Source organism: Nilaparvata lugens, chromosome 5 (genome assembly GCF_014356525.2).
Source record: "Nilaparvata lugens isolate BPH chromosome 5, ASM1435652v1, whole genome shotgun sequence".
NCBI lineage: Eukaryota > Metazoa > Arthropoda > Insecta > Hemiptera > Delphacidae > Nilaparvata > Nilaparvata lugens.
In genome coordinates, this window is record NC_052508.1 from 32,382,327 (window position 1) to 32,395,479 (window position 13,153).

General features: G+C 32.9%; 1 protein-coding gene across 5 annotated transcripts in view; it reads right to left on the reverse strand.

The window, feature by feature from the left end:
* Nucleotides 1–1,519: 1,519 nt before the first annotated feature.
* LOC111064262 (peroxisomal membrane protein PMP34) overlaps nucleotides 1,520–13,153 on the reverse strand; it is a 39,070-nt gene continuing 27,436 nt past the window's right edge. For 2 of the 5 annotated variants that reach the window (XM_039428185.1, XM_039428184.1), the window contains exons 3-7: nucleotides 9,074–9,140; nucleotides 5,342–5,490; nucleotides 4,819–4,920; nucleotides 3,856–4,159; nucleotides 1,520–2,270 (exon numbers count right to left, since the gene is read on the reverse strand). In XM_039428185.1, the coding sequence (XP_039284119.1) occupies nucleotides 2,123–2,270; nucleotides 3,856–4,159; nucleotides 4,819–4,920; nucleotides 5,342–5,490; nucleotides 9,074–9,140 (770 nt within the window). In that variant the 3' untranslated portion in view covers nucleotides 1,520–2,122. Of the gene's footprint in view, nucleotides 2,271–3,855; nucleotides 4,160–4,818; nucleotides 4,921–5,341; nucleotides 5,491–9,073; nucleotides 9,155–13,153 lie in introns of all 5 variants that reach the window. The other 3 variants (XM_039428187.1, XM_039428186.1, XM_039428188.1) reach the window with 2 other exon arrangements.

The window sequence follows — 13,153 nt, forward strand, 5'->3', positions numbered from 1 at the left end:
GGGATCTTTTGTCACTTCCACGCCACTCATATTTCAATATATTGTCCAATGCACACAGAGTCAAGTCACTTTGTGGCCTACAAGATTGGGCACGTCAATTTCTCGCCACAAGTTTTAAAGGAGAACGGACAAAACACCTGTTGAATGTAATAAAAATCAACGTGAATAGAATAAAAATGCCACTGCCCCTTTCGTCTGGTGTGCATTGTCCCTGACCGACGTTTGTTCTGTGTGAATTGTCACCTGGCTGATCGAACAGTCGGCACTAAGCAGGCTGGGTATTGTTGGCCAGGGCACTAGGTCAGCCATAGGTGCGCATAGCCTAGGTCAGCATAGATAAGGATAATAATAATATCTAGTGACCTGGCTGGCTCAGGTCTGGTGTCATAGTTTAAGGATAAATTATATACTTCTGCACCATTAATACTGTATAAATAAATGCAGTAAGTGGAACAGTAGCATAATTAGCGTTTATAAGAGAAACACATTTTGTGAAAAATATATCTTCTCCAGCTTGTACTCAAAAAAGGTGTTAAAGCGTTCGCCCAACTCTTATAAATTCAGAACCTCCAAGTAAGACAAGACCTTGTGTTTTACCGCGTGGTTCTACAAGAGAGAATCTCTTTTCTAATCTAATGGTGAGACGAATGATTGTGGATTCAAATCAAAAAATCTGGTGTGGCGCACTCACACAACTTTCCTTGCCGTTATGAAAATTTATCACCTGACGCTAGTGTTGTTCACGCGCATTTCAAGTCTACTATTCAAAGATCCAAGCCAGCTGGTGATATGACAATAACGCTGGAGACACACGAAGTCTGCTATCTCTTCATAGTGAATTATTTAATAGAATCAACAGTTTGCAATTGAAATAATACCATTTTCTCGAATTTCGAGCTTTTTTAAATTTTAGGAGAAAATGTTACTGAACATTAATTGTAAGATTTTCATGCTCAATCTTTTCCACTTGGAATTTTTTGTTTAAATTTTATATAAAGCCTGATTATTGGGAATCTAAAATCAAATTTTGTATAGATGGGGCGGAGCTCCTGGAATTTTTACAGATATGGGACTTGTGGCAGTTGATAGATCTCATCAATGACTATTTCAGGTATAAATTTGATCAAAATAGTTGGACCCGTTTTCGAGAAAATCGCGAAAAACCCTGTTTTTGACAACATTTTCATCATTTTATCTGCCATTTGAATTGCATTATATCGAAATTGTTCGTGTCGGATCCTTATATTGTAAGGACCTTGAGTTCCAAATTTCAAGTCATTCCGTTGATTGGGAGACGAGATATTGTGTACACAGACGCACATATACACACACACGCGCGCACACACACATACACACACAGACCAATACCCAAAACAACTTTTTTGGACTCAGGGGACCTTGAAACGTATAGACGTTTAGAAATTGGGGTAGGCCTACCTTAGTTTTTTTCGGAAAGCAATATTGCTTTTATTGCTTGCCCTATTACCATAGTTAAGGAGAATAAAATGTACAGATTTTATACAATAGAAATTCTTTACACGATTTATATAGGTTCTTTAAAAATATTCCATTTTAACAGTAGAAGACAAAATAGTGATGAAATACCTCATAAAAAAACTATTAAAGCCTATCCGCCTTAAAATACATAACATACTAGTATTAACGCTAAATTAAAGCCAACGAACCGTGATGAAGATAAAATTAAATACTGTATTGACAATGATTGAAATGTCAACGTCCATGGTTTCAATATTATGATGATTACCATTAAAAAATATAATGATAATTATTATTTTCTTAAAAAGTATATATTAAGGGCTACTTAATTTCTTATTTGTAAAATAACACCATAGTATCCTTTTTGATAACTTTTTAATTGAAAAACAACTGGTTTTTAATTATTTGTGTTTATTAATTTGTCATTTCATATTAAAAAGTTATCAAAAAGGGTACTATGATGTTATTTACAAATAAGATAATTACTATATATCTAATACAAGATAGTGTCTACAAATTAATGGTAATGCTTAGTATCTGTCTGATCCATGAATCCTAATACCTCACACTAGGAAGTTAACTAAAACACATTATATAATTGACATTATTCTAAGATCTCAGTTTATCAGTGAGCTATCTTGGTGTTATTAAGAAGCATTTTGAACACAAGTCCTGTAATTTTTTCATATGCCGAGAACATGAGAGCGGCTGTCATTACTGTTTGAAGGATTTTTGCTTCCATCCCTCTGTAGAGTCCCATTGGCCCGTAGATCCTGCAAACCAAAGAATCCGATTTAATAAAGTACTTTACTGAATAAAACTAGATTCGAAATCCATTGGAGATTTTTTTCAATAGATACACATTATTTTAGTTGCTTTATATTATTTTCCTCACATGTAAAAGAGGAGAATTCTATAGTGTGAATCAACAGCGATAATCTTACAGATATTATTATAAAAATTAATTGACCGATCTGTCTGCATTGTATGTAACGCATTAATAGATTTCCATGAGATTTGGCAGGAAAATTATATTCATAAATTGCGCGACGACGTTTTACAACTTTACGCGATTGTAAGGTTTTTTAAATTTTGTATTTTAAGGATAATATAAAGGAAAAGGGAAATCTTACATAGGCCAACTCTAATAATTTTGAATTATTATAAATAACAAGGGTTACTTTAAGTGATAAAATGAAATAAAAATAGTACCCTTTTTGAAAAACACTACTTCTTTACAATCGACCTCTCAAAATTATTTCAAAATAAATCATTTTAATAATTTAAAAATTAATAAAATTTGATCATCTAATATCTTTAATAAAAGATGATCTTCAGTTCGAAGAACTAATATAGTTCAAATAACTAAAAAGTGTTTTTTTTCGAAAAAGGCTACTAGGCTATTTTCATTTAATTTTATTTGTAATATTACTATACATTAAGTATAGTGTTTGTTTCGAAAAAGGCTACTATTTGCATTTCATTTTACTTCTTATTTTATTACTAAATATTACTATTTTTACAACTGATCATATAGGAAACATCCGACTATAGAGTTGATCAAGTGTATTCAAACGTAATCACCACAGCACACATGGACTTCATTTGAACTTACAAGGTAAACGTGAACATTCAAGGCAAATCGCATTAGTTCTGAATGGACAGAGAAATCAACTGAATGGGCTTGCTAATGATAAAACCAGTGATTCAAGGCAGAAAATAATTCTAAATCAGAGCTTTGAATATAGAAATTGGCCAATTTTTTGTGTATGGGAATATGGGTTTGAGTGCACTCAACAATAAATTTCCATTTTTGTACTGAATTTGACTTATGATGTATGATTTTGAGCCGAGAAGAATGAGTACAATGAGATCTGAAATTGTGTCAAAAGTTATGAGTGTTGAAAATTTTGATCCTTGGGATGTTCTCATGCGCGCCTCTCTATAAGGAAATACTGAAATGAAGTGCATCTAACGGGTGATTCTCATAGGACTGTGCTTTTAAAGGTTGAGGACCAGTAATAAATGTTTACATTGAATCAAACAAAATACTAAAACAACCAAAGCCTATAAGTAGTAACATAGGTTAGTGTTCCTTTACTAGCTACTAGGTTTATCAACTTCAGTTAACATTGAAATTTGAAACATAAACCCCCATAGAACATCTTCTTATGCTATTTTTTCTGTATGGATGTATTGAGAGTTCAATGTGTTCACCCATGTTTATTCAACTTTTATTTTTACTGATAAATATGAGTAAATATGATGATTTTGAGTATTATTACTGTTCTGATAAGTTGAGTTCAATAAAATCTAGTCTTAGCATAATACGAATCATTAGATAAGCAATCTAATTACCTGAGGATGTAAAGAATCAAATCCAAAGTGCCAGCATCCCTATGCAGCTGTTTGTAGTTATGACCATGTCTGAGTTTGGTTTGAATGAGCTGCAGCGGATAGGTGAGGACAGTGGCGACGGCTTTAGAAATGGCGGCCATCACAAAGTAGTTGAGAGCCGACAGTTGGACGCCCTTGAAGCGCCTCTTGAGCGCCTCGTAGGTGGCCATCTGCAGAGCCGGGTTGATCACTAGAATCAACGACGGTAGAGTGCCGTTCCATAGCGCTCCTATTCCTTCGCTGCGGCTGATTTTTATTAAACCATCTGAGAAAGAAATAGTAGCACTATACATCATCCTAACAAATCATCATCATCATCATGATCTTCAAATAGCAATCATAAAAAATAACATTGCAAAAGCATGTCAAAAGCAAATCACAAGGCACTACCTAGCAAGGAGAATTCTGCCTCCTGGAAGTTACAATATTAATTAGTTTTGAGCTGAGATAACTTAAATGTCTATTTAAACCATGAACAGAGATGTGCAATTTCTCCATATTAAGCATAGTAAAAATTTTATTTTATTTTTTTAATAGAAGCGATATTGACAATAACGTTTTTATTTCACCTTAAAGGTCTTTAGTTAAATTAGTGTGACTGATATTATACATTATATTTCATAAGAAAACAATCTGAAATAATTATGAATGAAAAATGATTCCTTTCTGTTAATTAATCTTATTTTTATGTAGAAGAGACGTTTTTATCTTTAGTTACCAACTTAGTACTATTTTTTAATTCATCGGAAAATCCTAAATCCAAGTTGGAAAGATTTGTGAGTGTATCAGCTGAAGTTCTCTATATTATTTTAGTATTGTAAGTATTTGAAAATTGAGAGATCATGCATTCAGAATGATGAACATGAATTTCTTGCAAACAAAAATCCTAAATTCTATGTAGATCAATGGTCCCGTTGAACTCACCCAATATTCCATTGTATGAAGTTGATTTACTTTTTAAACCAGACATTTTTAAACGAGTGTTGGCTACCCATAAAGGTGTTGTTGTGAGAACATTGACAATACCTGAAAACATCATTTATACCTTCTGAAAAGTAGAATTTCAAGGTTTTTCAAACAAATTAGATATTTTATTAATAAATTACTATAAATTTGTAATACAGCTAAAAGATGTAAGTGTAAGTCATAAAGCAGTTATTTTAGCATTAGGTATTATTCTCAGTGGTTGACGTTTTTTATGAGACCTGTGAACATATTTTTCTACACTAAGACTTTTTCCAGTCCGAATGAATCGAACATGATACTCTTATGATTGAGGACTAAATTATTATTGACTGGAAGATTAATAAATTATTCATGTTATCGATAAAGTATTTTTTTCATCATTATCATTTCAATTTCTTACCGAGTGAAAAAAGAGCAATAAAACACACATTGAATAAAAAATAATCAATTGTAGGAATGACAATGATACTTCAATACTAACCAGCTATCGACGCCAATATGAGATCTTTGCCTGCTGATCGAGATTTTTCTCCGTTAATCGACTTCAGTCCATGGAATGTGTAAAAATATACAAAATTCGAGACACAGAGACTTTGTAAGACTGGAACTATACCTCTATAAAGTGTAGAACTGAAACAAACAAAAAACTTGTATTACAAAAATGCTCAAAAGTATAAAGAATGCTCAATAAATAGATGCAATTTGAAAAAAGCAATTCTCCAAAAAGTCAATTAACGTAAGCCTTCCAACTAAAAACTCACATTATGTAGCTAATATAATAACTATGAATAAATGTTAACACGAGATCTGCTATCTCTTCATAGTGAATGATTTAATAGAATCAACAGTTGCCAACCGTTTGCAATTGAATAATCACATTTTCTCAAATGTCAAGCTTATTTTCAATTTCAGGTGAAAATGTTACTAGAAATTAATTATTGTAGAGATTTTCATGCTCAATCTTTTCCACTCGAAATTTTTCGTTTAAATTATATCTGAGACCTGATAATTGGAAATCTAAAATCAAACTTTGCATAGATGGGGCGGAGGTCCTAAAATTTTTACAGATATGGGACTTGTGGCAGTTGATAGAGCTTATCAATTACTATTTTAGGTTTAAATTTGATCAATGGCTCGTTAGAGCCATTTTAGAGAAAAACGCGAAAAACCCGGTTTTTGACAACATTTTCGCCATTTTAGCCGCCATCTTGAATTGCATTTGGTGTAAATTGTTCGTGTCGGATCCTTATAGTGTAAGGACCTTGACTTCCAAATTTCAAGTCATTCCGTTAATTGGGAGATGAGATATCGTGTACACAGACGCACATACACTCAACTCATACACACACTCCCACATACAGACCAATACCCATAAACCACTTTTTTGGACTCAGGAGACCTTGAAACGTATAGAAATTTGGATACCTTAATTTTTTTCCGAAAGCAATACTTTCCTTACCTATGGTTATAGGTTCAATAGTCCAGGCAATGAATGCTCAAAAAAAGGTATAGAGAGACATGTTTGGAAGACAATTTTTGAACCCACAGTTCTGTTAAGGGTAGTAAAGAGGTAAACATATCAAAAGTCCCCACCCCTACCCACTGTGCTAAGGGGGTGGGGGTGTTTTAAAGGTACCAATTTTTGGTTTATAGCATAAAACTCAAAAACTATGTACCCCAAGGACTTGACTGTCATATAACAAATTAAAGCTTACATAATTTCCTACAATATACATTCCTCAACTTTCTCTATATCTTCTCTAGTTTTCGAGATATCCGCTCTTGAACGTTTGACATTTTTGAAAAAAACACATTTGCCACCAATTTTCTCCTATTTTTGCTCTTATAACTTTTCTAAAATCGATCGGAAAAATCCATGCTGATTATGAGCTTATAGAGCATTAAATTTTCTCTAATTTGATGTATAATTTCATACTTTTACGAATTTCCCTACACCTTTTGCAGCAGCTTTAGTGTTGAGTATGAAATCTTCATTTTTGCAACAATAGACCAATTGACAAAGGTATTTGGAGGGAATGTTTTAAACAAAATTTTGGCATTGTATCTTGAAATGAAATCTTCATTTTTGCAACAATAGACCAATTGACAAAGGTATTTGGAGGGAATGTTTTAAACAAAATTTTGGCATTGTATCTTTGTTGAGACTAGTTAGGAGGAGAACATATCAGAAGTCCCTATTCCTAACTCATGTGCTAAGGAGATGAGGGTGGTTTAAAAGTTGCATTTTTCAGCGTTTTACTTCCACGCTCATATCTTGAGAACAATGCGTTCAACCGACATAACTGACAAATTGAAAATGAAGCTTGAATTCCCTACACTTTTTGTTCAGTGGATTTTTGTGATATTCCCAACAGTTCCCGAGATATTCGCTCTTTAAGGTGTGTAATTGTTAAAATAACAGGTTTTTATCCAATTTTTTGCTCTTGCAGGGCGTATAACTCTCTAACAAAGCATCATAAAAACTAATGCTTATCGTAGGTTTGTAGAACATTGAATTCTCTTTGAAATTATGTATTATTTTACTATTCCAAGTTTTCCTTTCATTGTTATAGCAGCTACAATGTAGGGGATGAAATTTTCATTGCTGCAACAATTGTCAACTCAGCGGTTCCACACCTTCAACAGAGGGGATAAAGATGCGCACTTTTGGTATGTTTACATACTAACTGGTCCAAATTAAGCTGCAAAGTCAAAAATTGTGTCACAGACACCCCCTTCAAATGTCATTGTCAAACGATCAATATTGTTGCAGCATGAAAATTTCACCACTTACATTAAATCTGCTATAACTATGAAAGGAAAACTTGGAATAGTGAAGTAATACATCATTTCAAAGAGAATTTAATTCTCTTCAAATGTACGATAATCATATGTTTTTATGTTGAATGGTTGGAGAGTTATAAGCCCTGAAAGAGCAAAACATTGGATAAAAACCTGTTAATTTTAACAATTACACATCTTCAAGATCGAATATCTCGGTAACTGTTGGGAATATCACAAGATTCCACTGATCAAAAAGTGTAGAAAATTATCAAGCTTTATTTTTGAATGGTTAGTTATGTCTGTTGAGCGCATTGTTCTCAAGATATGAACTTGGAAGCAAAACGCTGAGAAATGCAACTTTTAAACCACCCTCATCCCCTTAGCACATGAATTAGGAATGGGGATTTTTGATATGTTCTCCTCCTAACTAGTCTCAACAAAGATGCAACATCAAAAATTTTGTTTAAAACATTCCCTCCAAATTCCGTTGTCAATTGGTCTATTGTTGCAAAAATGAAGATTTCACACTGTGAACACTAAAGCTGCTGCAAAAGGTGTAGGGAAATTCTTAAAAGTGTGAAATTATACATCAAATTAGAGAAAATTTAATGCTCATAATGAGCATGGATTTTTTTCCATCGATTTTTAAAAAGTTATGAGCAAAAATATGAAAAAATTGGTGCAAACGTGTTTTTTTCAAAAATGTCACACGTTCAAGAGCGGATATCTCAAAAACTAGAGAAGATATAGAGAAAGTTGAGGAATGTATATTGTAGGAAATTATGTAAGCTTTAATTTGTTATATGACAGTCAAGTCCTTAAGATACATAGTTTTTGAGTTTTATGCGATAAACCAAAAAATGGTACCTTCAAACCACCCCCACCCCCTTAGCACAGGGGGTAAGGGTGGGGACTTTTGATATGTTTACCTCCTTCCTACCCTTAACAGAACTGTGGGTTCGAAAATCGTCTTCCCAACTTTTCCCTCTATAACCTTTCCTCGACTGGACTACAAGGAAAGTAAAAAATACTTGATTTAATTATAATTTAATCTTCTAAGCTGAATCAATCCTGGTTATCTTCTAAGCTAAGTTATCCTTTTGGCTGGTCAGGATTTTTTATCGATTCATAATGTTCAATAAGAGAAATTTACTTGTTGAAGAAAATCAAATATAACATTCCCTTGGTTAAGCTTCTTTGGAAGACTGCACAACTAATTAAATCCTAGTATATCCATTGATTCTATTTCCAGTACATTATTACAAACTCGATCATTAAATGTGATTTAAGCTTTTCAAGTGAATTCTGAATAACTTTTTTTTATCAAGTGCTGTAATTTTTACAATGATTGAGATGCTTCTTACTCCAATTCACCTATAAATAATATACAATCCTTACAATCTTTATACAATCTATATACAAAACTTACAATCCTTCTTCTTGGACAAGTTCCATCATAACTGCCAGTGTATTTTTTGATTCTCTTTTCTCATCCACTGTAAACAAAAAACTACATTGAATTACTATGTATTCGGAATTAATGAACAAATTCAAAAAGGCGCGGAAAACATGAGAAACTATGAAAACTGAATTTCAAATAACGTGTTATGAAATAATGAGTCGAGAAAGTTGTTCGAAAATAATTAAATTTATTTTTCTAACTTTCAAAGTTAGGTAGTGTGAAGAACCGAAAAATATAGTGAGATCTTTCTGAAGATTTAAATTGAAGGGAATGGAGGATGATTTCACAAATTGTGAAATTGTATGAATGGAGCGGCTCCTTCATCGGTAGGTCTGTAGCTGCTGCATATGAAATCGACACATTGATGTAAGTAGTAAAACTATTATATCAAGTAATTCAGGAGATACATGGCATGCTCATTTGACAAAAATACATTCAATGTGAAAAGTTGCATCGCCACCAGTTCCACCCTATGATAATCAGCTGCGTGCAGCTCAAATATTGGCAACAAATAGCTACATTTCTTATTTCTCTCTTCTATATTAATATTAATACTATTTCCAAATTAAGCATTTGTTTATTTTCTTGGTTTTGTGGTGTGTATTCTTCATTTTAAAAATTTGACTCTCATAAACCTATATTTTTGTACTGTGTGTTGTTTAAATTGGAATAGGAACAGTTTTGGGCTTGAGCCTGTTGTTCCTTTCCGCAAGTGATTGTACTTATTGCAATAGATAAATACATTTTCAGCCATGTATTATGCCATGCAACCGCCCTACTGACTATTAAACTTCTAAATTTTATCAAAATATTCAAGATCTAATCAACCAATTGACCTTAAAATATTTTTTGCAATAAAAAAAACCGGGGATGAAATTTTATACACCGGCCTGTTGTTATTTTATGAATTTGAGAAACTCGCAATCTCACACAATCTGTTACCACTGGAAGCTCAATATTCATAACTTGACTGCACTTAGTGTTATTCAGTGGCATTCTCAAACTGAACGTTCAACTAGAAAAGTTAATATTCACATCAAAGTAGAATAGTATAGTAAAGTTGACTCATATGGGAGTCAATTCAAACAAATTTGTAAGGTATTATGAGGATGGAATGAAAACTTCCTAGTTTTGTTTCATATTTTGTCTACTAGGAAGACATAATATTATAATACATAATATTATCAAGTTTTGGCTAGTCAAGTTTTCAATCTACTTATCAAGTTGTCAATCTACTTACAAGCTAGTCAATCTACTTATTCAATAAATTGATTGGACTATGTACTAGTAATACAATAGGTAATACGGAGCAGCATACTGAAAGAATAATACTTTCTAATAGTATCGAGAACCGTCTGTAATTTGCCTCAACGATTTCCAGCTATACTTACTTATCCTGGCGCTACAGCCCGATGTGGGCTTTGGCCTCCTCCACAATCTGCCTCCAAGCGTCTCTGTCTGCTGCCTTTTGCCTCACCACCTCTCACTCCCATCGCTCTCAACTCTCAAGTCTCTCTCCACATCCTGCATCCATCGAACCCTCGGCCTCCCTCTTTTTCTTACAGCTTCCAGTTTCTTATATAGCATCTCTTTTCGCATTCTTTCAACATGTCCAAGCCACCCTATTCTTCTTGCTTTGACGAACCGGAGAATATTTCTACCTTGCAGGATGGCTTCTATTTCGGCATTCTTTCTTATTCGCCATGCACCATTTTCATGTACTGGACCGTAGATCCTCCTAACCAGCTTTCTCGCAAACACCAGTAACGCTTTGCAGGCTTCTTGCAGGATTGTCCATGCTTCACATCCATATGTGACAACTGGTCTTATGAGCGTTCTGTAGATCTTCATTTTTGTGTTTCTAGTGAGGAGTTTTGACTTAAGCAGTTTGCTATTTGCAAAGTACGCACGGTTGCCAAGCATTATCCTGAATTTAATTTCCAAAGAAAATTTACAGCTATGTAGAAACATAATAAATTGTTTTTATTTCCTAAAAAATAATGCATATCGAGCAGAAGAAGCTAGCGAATGATGAGACGATCGGTACATAGTTTTTAAATGCGTATACGACTAGCAGCTTCAATTGAATGAAGAAATGAATAACTAAATACTAATGTGAGAGTTACTGATGGAACAATAGCATTTATTCTAATATGTACCTCTCAGCTATCAACTATTGAATTTTCATCAAACTGAAAAATTAATATGAGTGAAAAGTATTTTTTATTTTTGTTCTACACTGCACATCCCCCTATTTTCCTTCTTTATTGATGCTGTTTTTCGAATGGAAAAATAAAGTGTTATGAACGGGAAACCCAAAATTTATAGACAAATAGTTGTTTTGATAACTATTGAATTCGATGAAACTAAGCACTAATATTCAGCAAATTAACGAGCTCCCTTGATATTTATCACAAACCAAATATATCAGAATGAACGTTTCCCATTTCCATCTTTACACCTGAGAGTTTGAATATTTCTCACTCTCGTTTACTATCTTTCTCACCTGTATCAACAATAAATTCTAACAATTCTTTTTGGACAACTATTATGTTGGCTGAAATCAATTCCAACCACATATGTTATGATGTCTCAACTGTATAGCCAGAACAAACAAGCTAGTTTTTTGGAACATCATGTTCAATACAAGAGTAAATAAATCATTCACCTCCTCATAATCACGCTTACCAAAAATGAATGAATACAGTGGAGCACCGATTCCCGATAATAGATTTTACCCTGTGTAAAGTGTAGACGTAATTCAAATTTGAATTCTGGCCTATAGTAGGCTATTTAATAGCATCATAAGTTATAGTTCTGGGGTAACCAAACACCTTTTTAAAAAGAAAAACTTTATCTTCAAACACATAATTATAAAATATATAGCGAATAAGAGAGAAGTGCTCTCGGTGAAGTTTGGCAGTAGACTGACTAAAAGTACTATGATCGAGCATTACAATGGAATACAGCGTCAGCAATAATATTAGGTGTTACCAGATGTAACTCCTTCCCCCTAAGAGTGAAGCTGCCCTCAGCTTCAAATAAAGAAATATATATATTATATTTAAAGTATTATAAACTAAGTACATGGTAGTCTGGGGCATATTTGTTCTGGTTCACGCTGCACAGTATCATTTTCAACTTCAGATTTACAACTGATTAAGTTACAAAGTTTGTGCCAGATAGACAGCCGTTTGAGAAATATTATAACAATCAATAAAATGACAGTAGAAATAAGCAATAGAATAATACATAGGTTTCGATTATCGGTCAGAGGTAACTCATCTAGAACATCAAGTTTTTGAAAATTTATATTAGCAGTATGTACTTTATCAAAGTTGAAGTTGGATACCTAGTCGTTTATTTTCTACAAATTCAGTTGGAAGTACAATTTCGTTTTCCCAAAATATATTTGGTTTGTAGTAACCAATCAGTGTTTCTGAGCTATTGATTTTCAACAATTGCGTTTTCTTTTTAAGAATATTCTTGTTCACATCAGTATTCAGAACCATACATTTACTAAAATTAAATAATATGAAACTATCAACTATTTCTACATATTTTATGAAAGAATCTCCGTCTTTCAAAACTACCTTACAACATCCGTCTAGATTCCTATCATTTAGTGATTGCTCAATACATATATCATTAAGTTCGCTTACTGCACTACAATAATAATCATCATAAATGAGTTCACAATTTCCAGAAAATAATTTGTCATTTCGAAGAACAAAAGAAGGATGCGCAATAGTTGTTAAAATTTCGTTAGGCTACTTTCACAATGACAGGATAAGACAATAGAAAAAACGTTTCATAAACAGTTGACAATATATGTCAGTACGTCCACAAAATATGAAAAATAGTCTTTAAATATTCCACAATGTACCTTGCTTAGTTTCCATAACACACTAATTTTATTTGAAATACAACTGACATTTGAGTTTTTTTTTGTAGGAGAAAAATATAATCATGAGAAATAATAGAAGAATGGAGTATTTTCAATTTACAAAATTCGAGACTAGTTAGACTAGACTAGTAAGACTAGTT